At 51.7% G+C, this 14,148-nt stretch overlaps 9 protein-coding genes across 9 annotated transcripts; 5 read left to right on the top strand and 4 right to left on the bottom strand.

Moving 5' to 3' along the window:
• Window positions 1-1,728: 1,728 nt before the first annotated feature.
• On the top strand, window positions 1,729-2,656 carry CKM354_000147700 (uncharacterized protein; the record flags this gene model as incomplete). The annotated part of the gene is made up of 2 exons (XM_044796602.1): window positions 1,729-2,485; window positions 2,544-2,656. 2 exons carry the CDS (start codon window positions 1,729-1,731, stop codon window positions 2,654-2,656), a joined length of 870 nt encoding a protein of 289 aa, XP_044652537.1.
• Window positions 2,657-2,929: 273 nt separating this feature from the next.
• Window positions 2,930-3,391, bottom strand: CKM354_000147600 (uncharacterized protein; the record flags this gene model as incomplete). The annotated part of the gene is made up of 1 exon (XM_044796601.1): window positions 2,930-3,391. One exon carries the CDS (start codon window positions 3,389-3,391, stop codon window positions 2,930-2,932), a length of 462 nt encoding a protein of 153 aa, XP_044652536.1.
• A 371-nt stretch (window positions 3,392-3,762) lies between these two features.
• On the top strand, window positions 3,763-4,883 carry CKM354_000147500 (uncharacterized protein; the record flags this gene model as incomplete). The annotated part of the gene is made up of 2 exons (XM_044796600.1): window positions 3,763-4,058; window positions 4,112-4,883. The coding sequence occupies 2 exons, from the start codon at window positions 3,763-3,765 to the stop codon at window positions 4,881-4,883; spliced, it is 1,068 nt and encodes a 355-aa protein (XP_044652535.1).
• Window positions 4,884-5,577: 694 nt separating this feature from the next.
• On the bottom strand, window positions 5,578-5,922 carry CKM354_000147400 (translocon subunit SSS1; the record flags this gene model as incomplete). The annotated part of the gene is made up of 3 exons (XM_044796599.1): window positions 5,578-5,618; window positions 5,685-5,771; window positions 5,841-5,922. 3 exons carry the CDS (start codon window positions 5,920-5,922, stop codon window positions 5,578-5,580), a joined length of 210 nt encoding a protein of 69 aa, XP_044652534.1.
• A 325-nt stretch (window positions 5,923-6,247) lies between these two features.
• On the top strand, window positions 6,248-7,276 carry CKM354_000147300 (uncharacterized protein; the record flags this gene model as incomplete). Its single annotated transcript, XM_044796598.1, has 1 exon — window positions 6,248-7,276. One exon carries the CDS (start codon window positions 6,248-6,250, stop codon window positions 7,274-7,276), a length of 1,029 nt encoding a protein of 342 aa, XP_044652533.1.
• Window positions 7,277-8,285: 1,009 nt separating this feature from the next.
• Window positions 8,286-9,010, top strand: CKM354_000147200 (uncharacterized protein; the record flags this gene model as incomplete). Its single annotated transcript, XM_044796597.1, has 4 exons — window positions 8,286-8,401; window positions 8,452-8,567; window positions 8,623-8,891; window positions 8,963-9,010. The coding sequence occupies 4 exons, from the start codon at window positions 8,286-8,288 to the stop codon at window positions 9,008-9,010; spliced, it is 549 nt and encodes a 182-aa protein (XP_044652532.1).
• A 275-nt stretch (window positions 9,011-9,285) lies between these two features.
• CKM354_000147100 (uncharacterized protein) lies at window positions 9,286-10,368 on the top strand (the record flags this gene model as incomplete). Its single annotated transcript, XM_044796596.1, has 1 exon — window positions 9,286-10,368. The coding sequence occupies one exon, from the start codon at window positions 9,286-9,288 to the stop codon at window positions 10,366-10,368; it is 1,083 nt and encodes a 360-aa protein (XP_044652531.1).
• A 71-nt stretch (window positions 10,369-10,439) lies between these two features.
• CKM354_000147000 (uncharacterized protein) lies at window positions 10,440-12,041 on the bottom strand (the record flags this gene model as incomplete). Its single annotated transcript, XM_044796595.1, has 1 exon — window positions 10,440-12,041. The coding sequence occupies one exon, from the start codon at window positions 12,039-12,041 to the stop codon at window positions 10,440-10,442; it is 1,602 nt and encodes a 533-aa protein (XP_044652530.1).
• Window positions 12,042-13,418: 1,377 nt separating this feature from the next.
• On the bottom strand, window positions 13,419-14,112 carry CKM354_000146900 (uncharacterized protein; the record flags this gene model as incomplete). The annotated part of the gene is made up of 2 exons (XM_044796594.1): window positions 13,419-13,569; window positions 13,625-14,112. 2 exons carry the CDS (start codon window positions 14,110-14,112, stop codon window positions 13,419-13,421), a joined length of 639 nt encoding a protein of 212 aa, XP_044652529.1.
• Between the last annotated feature and the right edge of the window lie 36 nt (window positions 14,113-14,148).

Genomic DNA, 14,148 nt, shown 5'->3' with positions numbered 1-14,148 from the left:
GCCACCGCGCTGCGCATTTCCGTCGTTTGCAACTTCTCCTCCTCCGCCCCGGCCACGAACCTCTCGCCGCCGTGACTCCACATCCGTCACTGCATAAGGTTTGTGCCCTGCATGCCTCCATTTGACAGCCTTCTTCACACCACCGCATCCACTTCCACGCCTTCCAGAAATATCACGCCGCAAATAGACGGCTTCACTCTCAGACGAAACATACTTGACCGAGACAGGCAGGTCGCATCAGCACTGGCCGCAGAATCGAGCCATCAGGAGCATGCGGAATCCATGCCTTGGCATCGAGCGGATTCGTGAGCCGCTGCATGCATGCATTGAGATACCTGCGTCGACGTGACCGTGCAAATCCGCAGACTCCATCAACATGCCTCGCTTGATGTCATATTGGTGGCGCCCAACACCAACGGACGAGGCTCCAAGGGCAAGAAGAAGCGATATCACAGCGGAAGCGGACTGACCACCCGACATGCTGTACTTCCTGGAGCACAAAGCACAACGTGGCAGCGCCCATCGCATCGCAACGTGGTATTAACATCGTATCGCCTTACCTTTTTGTATCATATGAGCACGTGCTGCGTCATGTGCAACTCGGCTTGTTCCGACCGCTTCATTCTTCTGGCTCATTCCCTACAAAGTCCAGACAAACCCAGCATCTAGTCGTCATCAAGGCCGTGGTGATCTTGCACGGCGCTCAGATCTGCTGATGGCCACCAGAAGTTGATCCATTATCGCACGCGAGATCATGGCCATGGTGCGATGCCGGTTTCACCTCCATACCGAGGATCCCGATGGTTACTCACCGAACACCGAACACAGTTCGGCCCGGGCTCAGAGATAAACTGCCTTCACCGTCGGCTTCGGACTCGATATCAATGCTCTGCTGATAGCATACGGCATCCCGTGCCTATGCCCAAGCACCCACTTGAGCTCTGGTCCGCACAATATCCGCCGCCCACATACTCGTCATCAACACAATAGGCATCTGCGCAGCAACTTGCACTCCGCTGAGGTGACGACCGCCACGCAGGGTGATTTTCATGAATCCGCGCAAATATTGCGTGCCTGACCGTTCGCAGTATGCATCTAGAGCACAACCTCCAGGCACAATGCCCGCTTACCGCTGCTGCTTTCTCCTATACTCAAGATCCATGTTGTCATAGTCCACTTTTGCCCGCGCTGTCGACTTCGTGGCAGAGGCATTGGATCTGATGTACTCGAAAGGCTCCGTGCTGATGTTCTCGTTCCAAAACGGGTTGCCGACTCAAGGCCTTTAACGATCTTGACCTCTAGGAAGGAGGTCCGTGGACTTTCCTTGTTGCCATATTAACCAATGACTGTCGTCAGCTATGCTCTATCTTCCCCCGATGATACATCTGCCCAATTTCCACGGTGCCGGGACGCAAAGACAAATGCTGCGAAAGAGGCCGATGTGCAAGTTCTCTGACGTTGAAATTACTCTCACGCAATGCACTTTAGAGGACACGTTTATCGCTGCCTTGCAGCAGTATTTACGTTGAGGGAAGAACTAGTACCATAACATGATTACGATCTGCTTCTGTCTCTTTGCATGTGCATATAATGTTCGTACCTGCATCTGCAGCAGCAGCAGAGCTCTGAGTCTTGGCACATTATGCGCCTGAGGCACCCGCGCGGTCTTGCATCGTCTGGTCATCGATCAATCCATCCACACTTTCACCATTGACATCGCCATCCACCATGGCAGCACCACTTCTCAGCTCAATGCGCTCCGCGCAATCGAGTATATGTAGACAATGCGCCGCAGCATCAAGATCGAGAACACTCTTCACCAGCACATCCAATACCCTCAAACATGAACTCCGCTCACGACCGACAACGACCATCTCTTCGCGCCCCTTCACCTCAACCACTCCCCGCGCACGCCAAAAGACCGTCCAAGAAGCCAAATCGCGCTACCGTCTCGGACCTTTCTCGTGGCAAGCCGGTCTCCTCTTCCTCGTCGCAGGCGGAGGTCTAACCCTCTACTTCCGCTACGAAAAAGCCCGCATGTCCCGTGCTCGCATCGCGGAAGCCAACAAAGGCATTGGGAAACCGCTCGTCGGTGGTCCTTTCCATCTCATCGATCACCACGGAAACGAATACACAGAGGAGAATTTGAAAGGGAAATATAGTCTCGTATATTTCGGTTTCACGCATTGTCCGGATATTTGTCCTGAAGAATTGGATAAGATGGCTGGAATGATTGATCGGGTGAAAGAGAAGCATGGGGATAAGATGAGGAGTGTGTTCATCTCTTGCGATCCTGCGAGAGATACGCCGGAGGTTTTGAGGAGGTATTTGAAGGAGTTTCATGAGGATATCTTGGGGCTTGTCGGGACGTGGGATGAGGTTAAGGCTGTTTGTAAGGCGTACAGGGTGTACTTTTCTACGCCGCCGGATGTGAAGCCTGGACAGGATTATTTGGTGGATCATTCGATTTACTTTTATTTGATGGGTGAGTGAGGTGGATAATTTGAATGTGGATGAAATGGCTGACTGACTTTGTGTTGCAGATCCTGAAGGTGACTTTGTGGAGGCTATTGGCAGGAATTTCACTGTCGATGCTGCGGCGAAGGTCATCAATGACCATATTGCGGACTGGAAGGGCAAGATTGATTCGTCATGAGGAAGTGACTCTGTATAGCATGAAGCATAATGTATCGAATAGTGTACAAACATGGCAGCTGGGGTGAACGAATCTGCTTTGAGGATGTCATAGTGAGTCTCCCATGCTCCAATTCATTCCATGCTAATCGAGGGCAGTGCAAATTCGCATCCGAAATCTCACCTACTCCACTCCGCAGCAGTATTTGCACAGTCTGGATAGCAAGTCCAAGGCCTCAACCCGTCGAGCTTCCCAAGCACAGCCAGCCGAAGCCGAAGCCGAAATCGTCGTGAATCACAAATTGCTGAGGTCCTCATCCCTCGACCAAGCTTCTAGAACGCGCTCAATACTTTCATCGCTCATGTAATACTTCTGGGAATCTGCGCCGTCCATCGCTCCGTAGGCACCGGGATCTTCGACACGCTTCGTAAGTCTTACGAGGAGCTCTTCGAGAACCGTTCTAGACAAGCCGATCTCGTTTCTCTTGTGACTGAAGAAGTCCCGCGCAATATCGTCCCTGAGCGATGCAATGTAGCACCAAGAAATGTATGCAAGGTCGGTCCAGTCGATGGCAATGGGTCGGGCTTTCTCGCCATTCGCACCCAGTACATGTCTTGAGGCCAGCTTGCGCCTCATGCGCAGCGAACTCCTCGTGATGATGTCTTTGTGCACCAGGACGTGTTTCTTTCCGTCCTTGGATTGGAGTTTGACCAATGCAGTGAAGTCAGACCTGCACTGCTTGTCAGCAACGATCATTGGCGAGCAGTTGGCAGCGCATGCACATACATGGTTCCAGCTGCCATCTCGTTACCCGGATTGGTTCGCTGGCTTGGATGGCGCCGCGGTGGACTGTTGTGATGCTGCATGTGCCGCATCGCTGCAGCCCGCGAGGCAACGTTCTAGCAAACAGAGCTTAAGCAACTTCACTTGTCAGCTCCGCGTCCTCGCACGGAATGCACGGAGTGCGTTCGCCCATTCACTTTGCGATCGCAAGCCATTCGCTCAGAGTGATACTGGACTGGTAGTTAGTTTGTATTAGGGGTATTGCAACGAAATGAAATAGGAAGATTCGGTCGCGACTGGATCATTCTCCGTCGGGTTGACCATTGGCGGTGCGAGCAAGCAAGATGCCAGTCGACGAGAATACCAGCTCAGGCAACGAGAAAGCACAGTCGTCGGCGGAATGTACTGGTGTCTCAGACAATTGCCTGCGACACAATTCCGCCCTAGGCCCAGCTACCCAGCCCAGAGCCTCCGAGGATTTGAGAGACGAAAGAAGCCTTTGCGCGACTTCTGCCAATCAGATGAACGAGAATACCAACCAGACGGAAGATACCAACCAGATGGATGCGGACACCATTCAGAGCGACGCCAGTGCTACGGGCACGCACGCATCACAGCCAAAGGTGCACTATGTCTTCGAGTACGCAGTCGCCTCTTTCTAGAAGCATTTCCACATTGCTGACCACTGAATAGCTGCGACACATCAAGACCTATCACCATCATCACCGGCACAGGCACCGACTCGGATCCCAAAGTCGCCTACACAATCGCAGCAGAACTCCTCGAAAGACACACTTCGTATTTCCCTCCCCGTTGTTTCGACGAAAGCCCCGAGGAGAGAGTCTTCGAACTGTCGGAGCTCCCCACTACACTCTTCGCCCACTATCTCGGATTCGTGACCGGCAGTCTGAAAGATTTCTCCGCTCATGCTCGAGAACAGGCTCAAGCTCGAGCTGCGCTGTCTGGCATCTCTGGCACAATGACTCCTTTGCAATTCGACGTGTTCACTCTCCAAGCTCATTCGGTGACTTGGTTTTTCGGAGACAGAAACACTCACGACTTCGAGTATTGTAATGCGATCATGGACGCTATCTTCCAGATCGAAAACTTGGGTGCTGTGGTTGTCGAGTGTATGGACGAGTGGCACCGACTGGCCATGACCTCCGAGGAGATGTGGGAATGCCTGTGGAGAGATACGCCGCTGACGAGTCTGATGGCTGACTGCATCCTGGGATTTCTGAGTGAGCAGGAGCTTTACAGAAAAATCGGAGAGAAGGTTTGGTGGGAAGCGGCGTTTCTGAGGAAGTTGGTCTTGAGAAGGTTGGTTCTTGGGTATGAGGGAAAGGAGGTCAAAGTTCCGAGTTGGGACGATAGGGAGACTTACTATCAGAGATACCCACAGGTGAGCACACATGTTCCATTAGCACGCGATAACGTGGAACGGGGGTCGCGATGGCGAGGATAGAGATTTCTCAGAGAGATGATCGATCGAGACGGCTTGGACTTGGGTTGGGGGGTTGTATGCTGTTGCGCCACGAGCAGCTGTACAGTGGGTAGTCAGACGACTAGCGTGCCTCGACTTGAGAGGCACACAATGCTGTCATGTACAAGCACAACTTGAGAGGCACAGTGGCCGTTTACAAGGATCAGACTGGCTGCTGTTTCCAATACCATTTGAATTTGAGAGTACAGCGATACCTCTGACAACTCTCCCAACCTCTCAAAAAATGGCCCGCTCTAACGTTGGTGATTTGATATGGCTGAGCCAGCATCCTAATGATTATTACGCTGTCCTCTTTGACACCAGTATAGCTCGGTCAGAGTTAATGCAGAGAGATCGAACATGTGTCTTGACAATTTTAATTGCTTCCTGCGACACAACTGTACCATATACATTTTGCGGCGCCCCGCTGGACGTACTGTTGTTAAGATCTGCGGGACACTCCCTTGCACAAGACAAATCGGTCCTGCCCATGGTATCTCTTCTTTCCGCCCCAACGCCTTGCTATGCTGTATCCTCAGGACATAGCCTTGAAATCTGAATTTCGACAACTGATCCATGCGCGTGAGCCACGACGCCATTGTAGGCGCTCGAGACTCCAGTCAACGCTCGTGCGCAAGCTCCTCTGTTCGTATCGCCCGACTATGCTTTTCCTCGTCTATGCGCCGCCGACCAAGATGTTGTTCACAGGAATGTGGACTAAAGGGTATCCGATCAGTTCCGGTCCAGTTCCAGTAGACTGGACGAATACCAGGTGTCACTTACTCAGCTTAACGATATATCCAATCACGCCCATGATCAAGAAGCCCATCCCGACTGCTTGTGAGATGCGGAGGAACTCGCGCTTGTCGGCTATATGCACTTGTCAGTACCCGTGTTCCGCGCATTCACATGTGACGTCCATGCATGATGTACACGTACGCTTGCTGCATCGCGTGATGAATTGGCGGCCGTCCTTGACGAACTCGCGTGGCATCTCCAGAAGCTCCTTTGCTTGGTCCATTGTGATGTGGGCGTGGGATTTACAGCGACTATTATTCGACAGAAGGCGGTAAGAGTATCGTCGGCGTGGGGTTCGCGGTGGTGGTGTGCGGCGGATGTTGTAGAGTGGTGGGTGGTGGAAGGGAGGTGCAGTGTCCGTGTTCTCGAAATGCCAGCGCGGAGGACAGCTTGCAGCGGAATCTTGCCTCACTTGGCCGAACCGGGCAGGGGTCCACTCCACTAGTGCCACTTCTGTGTCACAAATGCATCTCCATCGTTCATGCATTCACGGAGACCACATTCTTCACTCCACCCCGCTCCATTCCAATGGCATACTGTGCATACGCATGAAAGGCTGTCTACCAGCATATCGGACAGTGCTCCGATCTCGCAAGCAAATTTCTCATATAACAGGTTATTTTCGCCACTACTCAGTTGATATTGATTCCAGAAAGCTTAAGACTAGAAGCCAGAATTCTCACTTTGCAAACGAAACTATGTCACCTCAACCTCAGACGCTCCGCATTCTCATGCTCCACGGCTTCACGCAATCCGGGCCCCTCTTCGAAATCAAGACCAAAGCCCTCAAGAAGTCTCTCGACAAGGCCTTCCCCGCTGCTCCTAAGCCCGGCAATCTCAAATACTATCCTGGCGGCCTCGAATTCGTGTATCCGACAGCTCCCATGAAACTCTCATACACCGACATACCTGGCGGGGTCGCCGAGCCCGAAGACCTCAGAGATGAGGCTTATGGCTGGTGGAAACGCAAAGGTGACTCGGAACCGTATCTGTACGATGGGTTAGAGGAGGGGCTCGAAGCTATAGCGCAGATCTTACGAGAGGAAGGGCCATTTGATGGGGTTATCGGATTTTCACAAGGAGGAAGTGCCGCTGGGATGTTGGCTGCCCTATTAGAGCCTGGGAGAAGGGAGGCTTTTGAAGCGTTGGAAGCGAAAGGAGGAATGAGATTTCCAAAATCTTTCGTGGGAGAGGAAGGTGCAGATAGTGTGGTGCATCCGCAGATGAAGTTTGCAGTGAGCTATTCGGGATTTGGAGCGAGTCGACACCCGATGTACAGGGCTTTCTACGAGCCGAAGATCACCACGCCGATGCAGCATTTCATCGGGAGTGTGGACACGGTTGTGAGCGAGGAGCGAGCTATGCAGTTGGTGGACAGCTGTGTAGATGGGAAAGGAAAGGACGGTGGCGTGTCGAGAGTGGTGTTTCACCCTGGCGGACACTTTCTGCCGACACAGAAGGCCAGCGTCGCGCCTTTAATTGCATTCGTCAGGGAGATCGCGGAAGGGAATGCCGCTACTGCAAACGGATCGGCCAAGGAAGAGGAGAGTGTCGAAGACATGGACGTGCCTTTTTGAATCACTCAGCGAGCTATCAACAATGATGCTGACATGAGATATAGATAATAGACGAGATCACGAATAGACGATCGCAACACGGTCACCAGATCGAATTGCTCTTTCATCGATGCCGTCTTCACGAGCAGCTTTCACAGACATCACACGCAAATAGCAAGTCGAGATCTGACCAACTAGTTGCAACTCCTGTTACGGCAATCCTATGGGCAGTATGGAGGTACTGAAGAAAGCTCATCGTGGCTCTGACTTCGTTCATCCAAGATACATCTAATGGGATCGTGAGCCATTGCCGCGTCAACGCATGGCGACGCATGGAAGCCGAGAGCGTCCCGCTTGCAACCAGTCGACATGTCCCATTGAGGTATATGCACATGCTGACTGTTCAACGCCACCTTGGCGATTGCATTGGGGAGCTCTGCGCCTGGGGCTCCTTGGCGCAGCCAGCCACGACTCTGCCACGCGAAGACCCCTCTCGCTACTTAGACTTCGTGGCTCCAGACGAAGTTGTGGTTCCGAGCTGCTGCAAACGCATGAGTCGATGTGCGCACACAAAGCTACGATGGGGAGTGGTCGGTGAGCCGGATGATTCGGATGCTCGTAGAAAATGCCAAAGATGCCTGGGTCGATACACCATCTTCACATGCCTAGCACTCCAATAACACACTCATGCTCTGAAAAATTACTCATGCTCTAGGAAATTACTCATGCTCTAGAGAATTACTCATGCTCCCACAGCAGACCGGCCCGAAACTGACTATGCATTGATTCTACGGGCTTGTAGAATCGCTTGTCCGGTAGGGCTGAGAGCTTGTGCACAAAAATGGATCATGGTCAAGAACAAAGTTTCGACGATATGGCATGGCACTCCTTGCATGCATACTTGGCGGGCAATGAGGAACACGTCCGGTACCGAACATACCTACAAAGACTGAGTGGTCAGCTCTTACAGCATGTGAGCGAGGCACTTCAGATCACCATCTAGAGCACATTGCCCTTCTCAGACTGCAAAATGGTTAACTTCAGTACCCTCGTCTCCTCATTTTGCTATTTGAGCATAGCTGCTGCTGCTGCTCTCGAACCACGAACCAGCAAGAACCGTTGTGGCAAGACCGACGTCTTCTTCACGTCAGTCTTCCGATGCTCTGGGGATAGTCATCTTTACTAAAGAAACACAGCGGCTTCCCACCTTACCACCCACTCGTGATCGCCCAAGGCTTTGACCCAGCCAGAGTTGATGCCGCGCTCAGACTCGATGCCGAGAACATCCGCAAAGCTGGCTATAATCTCAGAAGTACAGACCTCCAGAGCAAAGGCTTTACCATGGTTACATCTAACAGATATCGTAGCTGTCCTTCGCGGACCCGAGACACCCCTCAAGACCCTTAGAGATCGCATGAAGGGAACAAATTGGGAAGTCACTGGTGTTGGCTTCGGCGTTCGTGGCTCCAATCGCCAAGATGTCACCGTAGAATTCACGGAGGTTGTGAATCTGCTCAAAGATGAGGAACCTAATGCTCCCATTATTTTCAACCGCTCGCCCAATACGACGCTTGAAGCTTTGTACAGGTTTGCTCCGATCGAGGGTGATTGCAGCAAGACTCCTGGAAAGGATCTGGTTAGTGTTTGTTGTGTTCCCTATTTTGATAGGCGAAGGATCTTGGTGAACTGACATGTTGTTTGCTGTAGGGCTTCGAGGTGATCTGTGATGTGCCTGAAGTTTGTGCTCGGACATAGGCACACGATCTCTGCACATCTCAACGTCGATGCCTCTGGATGCAACTACCTCTGAGGTATGCACGGTTAGTAAGACTACCGATCGGCAATAAAATGGTTCACTGTCCCATGTTGGCGCAGCTTCTACGCTTTGCGATCTTTGAGGAAGGCTATGGACCAAAGTAGAAGCTTTGTGTACCTAGTGTAGACATAGAAATCATTGCCTACGAAGCAAACAATTCGCAGTACTTCTGCATGTGAGCTTGATCCTGAGATCGAGGACGCTAAATTCAACCATGAACGTTTTAGACTCACCTCACCAACGTTTCCTCGGCACGCACTGGCTACAAGATACTCCTCCCAACGTGCTGGAGACATGTGGAAGAAGTCCAATGTTCAAGGCCAAGGGATGCAAATCGTCTTTTCACTTCGAGAATCTCACTCTGATATTCTACCTTTACATCGGCGACTCATTGCAGCTGTTCACTCTCCTGCACGACGATTATCGTACGATTGTGTGCCCATATGTTCAAGTCTCGCGGCAAGAACAGATGACGAAATGTATCGAAGTAGTGGTTGATGCACTGTCAGATGTGTTCGCAGATTGCGCGGCCTTTGAGAATTTGCAGATCATGGATTGTGCTTACATCGACCCTCTGCAAATTAAATACTCGACGACGGACACAGAAGTTGTTGACCTAGAAGTTGCAGTGTTGCTCTCGCTGGGAAATGATGCGAGTCTCCATCAAGAGTCATTGCTGTGTATCAATAACGGAGATCAAGACGTGTACTACATTCCCACAACATCACTCACGTCGGATGATGTGAGTTCCAGGACCGGCGCCATCTTCTCAGAGCTTGGATCCGGCTGCTCCTGGGATATTTTCGAAACCGTCTTCGAGAGACAAGATCGTTGTCAAGAATGGAGGATCAAACGAGCATGGAAGACTCGCCTGGTGGACATATCACGATTAGCATTCGATGCTCTACAATTCATCTTCTTTGTACGATCCCGCACTATCAGCAGCGATCGAGCCTCGCTGTGCGCCCTCGTGACATACAAGCCAGCGGCACCAACGGAGGGCATCTTTTTTGTTCAATTCACTGTGGCTGATTGGCTTAAACCAGAAAGACGCTCGGCGGCAATGCTGCGACACAATGGAGAGGTGTATGTCGTTCTTGGACCTTTCTCCAAGCTGTACAGGAATCTTTTGCGAGGACACGAGGTAGCTGCAAAGACTGGTTTTACACCTCAGTGGGATTTTATGCTGGATCGTGATGCGGCTGGTCGATTTCGAGTATCCTGGCTTGAAGCAAATGAGAACATCGAGATGAGCCCTGGAGCACAATTGGAAGCATCGAGCCCCGCTACATCGTAGATCAAAGGCTGAATCTCCAAATCGTTTGAACTAGGGTGATTTCATTGCTAAGATCGGGTCTGAACATCGGCTTACTCAACACACGTCCAAGCATCCGCCTCCTTCCAGCTACCTGGCCCGACGTACTTGTTCCTCAATGGATACTTGCAATGCTTTCTCTCGTAGTCAATGCCCTCACTCTTCGTATCATTAACATACCTCACACCAGTAACAGTCACCGGAGCATCTCCCTTCTCAACCCAATCGATGATCCTTTGCAGCACATTTCTCTCCGCTCCAGACTCGCCCTCAGTTTCCTGTCCGATATGCCATGCACCGTCTCCGCCTGAGCAGTGCCCTAGTCCTGAGATGCGGAAGAAGCGATAGAATGAGTCAAGCTCAGAGGGAGAAAGTCCCATGGTAGTGGCCACATGCTCATAGTATCGTGGAGAGTTTTGGGACGATATGATTCCATCCATGAGGCCGTGGTAGGTGAGGAGTTTACCGCCTCGTTTCTGGAATGCGCTCAGATCGCCAGACCAGGTTTCGATGTTGAAAGGATTTAGTGAAGCTGCGTAGGCGACAAGAGATGCATTGAGAGTGCTAGGGTCCCAGTTGGGGTCCTGCAAGATGGCGTAACGATACCAGTCGGTCGTGTAGGGGAATGGCTGCCCATTGTAGTAGAGACGCGAGGCGACGGACTCTGAGCCTGGTTGCATGCGAGGATAGACCAAGTCACCGTTCTCGCCATAGTATGGTGCAAAGACGTCCGTGACTGTCTTCACCTGCGGAGCAGTGAGGCAGTTGGTCGTGTTTGTGGCATTTGAGGCGCACTGCAATGCAACCGGTTTGTAGTGGCATAGATTGGGGTCTTCAATGACGCCGTCTTCAGCTCCGTCGAGAGCGTCGCACTGCTTCAGGATGTCCTGATGCACTAGATTCCACTTTGCCGGGGACAGGTATGTTTCTGAAGTGTTCGACCCGATGATTGGAAGAAAATGGCCTGACCAGGAGGAGAGATTGTTGAATGCAAGCGCGGGTGCTCCAGCAAGAATGCCATCAAAGAGATCAGGATGATCTTGAGCCATTTTGAAGCCCTGTCGCCCACCCGTCGAACAGCCAAGATAGTAGCTCTTGGAGAGGTCTTCGCCGTAGAATGCTTTGGTAAGCTCTTTGCCGACTTTGGTCTCAGTGTAAATCGATCGCCAGGCGAAATCCTGTACCACGTCGGCATTTTGATAGAACGAAGTGCCGCCTGTGCCGTTGTGGCCATTGTTGTTGCCAACAGCTGCAAAGCCGAATTCCGTGCCGTAGGCTATGTCTTCGTATGAGATGCAGCCATTCAAGCCTCCATTGCCAGTGGACATGTATCTGCCCGTCCAGTTCGAAGGCAGCCAAGCTTCAGCGGTTATGCCAGATCGATTGCTGGTCGCAACGTAAAATGCCACTCTGCAAAGATCGACTGGAACGACTTGAGATGCTCTTCCGCATGTTCGCAGCTCGGGTGTTGATTGATCAAAAGTGAGGTTCGTTCCAGCAGTGACATGCTCAGAAAAATTGATCGTCACGTTTGGATACGTGAACGTGGAAGCGATGTTCGAGCAAGCCGATTTCGCATCATTGAGGACCTGCTGTGCACCTGCCAGAGATGTGAGCGCCAGCCCAGTTGCGAGACTCCTGTGTTTCTTGGCCATTTTCGCTGATAAAAGTCGAGGAAATTGGAAAACTCACAAGCTGACCACGCAAGCAGTACTTGCGGCACGTTACTTATTACTCCCGGTGGAGATACCATCTTCCACGAAGCGATGCCAATGAGTGATCAGCATGAAAAGTTGCATACGCTAGCCACCTAGTCGGAAGGACGTCGTAGCTTTTGTGGGGATTCCTCCGCGTATGTGGAGTGAACCCATGCTAGCACCACTTGCGCTGACGTTTGCGGCCTAGTCTCATCGACTTAGGGTATGTCGGTAGACCCCACGGGACATTCTTCAGACGAGGAGTTGATCTCATGTCTGGTGTAGACGAAATGAGACCCTCGGCAAACGGTGGTCTCTCAGCCGAGCGCCTTTCGGCAGATGCAGTGCTTGGCGGAGGCGGCACCCGATTCGTTTAAGTGGCCTTGATCGGGATCTGAAGGGTTTTGCTGCTGCGAGGCCACGCAACTCACTTGTTTGTCGTGTTGCAACCACCGTTTCGCGAGGCGTGAATGGAATTGCAGGGAGCAACAACCAGGTCACTAATGGGCGCCGAAGCCTACAAGCACACCAGAAGTAAAGCCGCAAGATACAGGTGCCCCATCTCGTTATTGACAAGAATATCATTGAGCAGATACTCATCCAATAGCCCTACGCACTGGCATCTTGCTTGGCTGGTATCACTCGGGATTTCTTGGGCAACAAGCTTTTCAAGGCGCTGCAGGTCGGGCTACAGGTGAAGATGTATCGACGTGATTGGCGTCCGAGAAAGTCACCGGGGACCAGGGCCCTGGTTTTCCCGGGTAGTCACGACAGCCTTACTGTGAGAGCAGATTCTCCCGTTTGCTTCAAAGAGAACCGCTTGAGCCACTGAATGAGCCATGACGGTGGCTAACTCTGAATGCAATTACCTCTGAGTGCAACCGCAGGTCGCTAAGCCATTTTGCAAAGGTTTCCATGGGTCGAGAGCCAATCTGTTTAGGCGCTTGCGCTCAGAGGTAGTTGCATTCAGAGGTGGCCACGGTTAATTGCATTCGCAGTGCGTTTCCACAAGTCTCAGCACGACCATCAACGGACCGACGCGCCGAAAATGCCTTAGAAGCAAGGAGTGGTCATCTCAGTGCGACATTGTTAAGGAGATATCCCCTTCGCCCATGCCGTGAACAGTCCTTCCCACATAGTAAATACTGCGCACACACAGTGCAGATCGTTGATCGTAGAATTTTAAGCTTTTAGAAGATATGTCAGAGGTCCATGTCCAGTTGCGGCATGCTGTACTAGCAATGGTTGCCGTGCATTCCGATCGGAGCAGTATCCTTAGTGACGATATGGATGGCACCCAGGTCAGACCAGAGGTATATGTAGAAAGTCGAGAAGCTATTTTGAATTGGGCTCGATGATTCTGTGCATGAACGCAATGTGAAAGTTATAGCCTTCGCCTCTCCAGACTTGATAGTCCATTGTAAATCCGCGCCGGAGATAAAATTGTGCAGTCAACTCTAGCGGTGTGCAGATAACCAGTTTCAAACTTGGAAGGCACAGCTGTTCCATTCCCTCGAGCAATCATATGCTTCTGATGAAACCTCTGGACAATTTCAGCTTCGCCGGTCTTCATCATATATCCTGCCAGGCCATAGCCTTGGAAATCCAGGTCGCAAGCCATCAACTTCATCTCCCACTCTTCCGTGTCGGGAGAAACATCAGAAGTGCGGAACCAGGGAGTGTTGCGATCCACCGGCCTGTCTTTCAGTGGACCATGATACCTTCGATAGCTCGCGGTGGCGATGACATTATCGCTCTCGGGATAGCTGATGATAAGAATGAAAGACTCTGGATCGCTGCTTAAATTGGCAAGGAATTCTTCTGTCGAGCCAAGTCTCTCGCCTTGAGTCGTCATACCAAGCTCAGGCTTCGAGGCGTGTGCCTGCCTGAATGCATCGTTGATGGTCTTGACCAAGTTGGCAAGGTATCTAGATGTTCCAATCTGGGCTGACGAGAAGATGGATGCCATAGTGTCTCTGCCTTTCAACTGGGGACCAGGGCAGGTTTTGGGGATATTTCCGATGGCCATTGGAACTCTTGGCAAATGGAAGAGCACTCTTTGCAC

The sequence above is a fragment of the Cercospora kikuchii genome (assembly GCF_019650295.1).
Source record: "Cercospora kikuchii DNA, contig_00001, whole genome shotgun sequence".
Taxonomy (NCBI): domain Eukaryota; kingdom Fungi; phylum Ascomycota; class Dothideomycetes; order Mycosphaerellales; family Mycosphaerellaceae; genus Cercospora; species Cercospora kikuchii.
The sequence above is the reverse complement of the archived record's forward strand: the minus strand, read 5'-3'. Positions and strand labels throughout refer to the sequence as shown.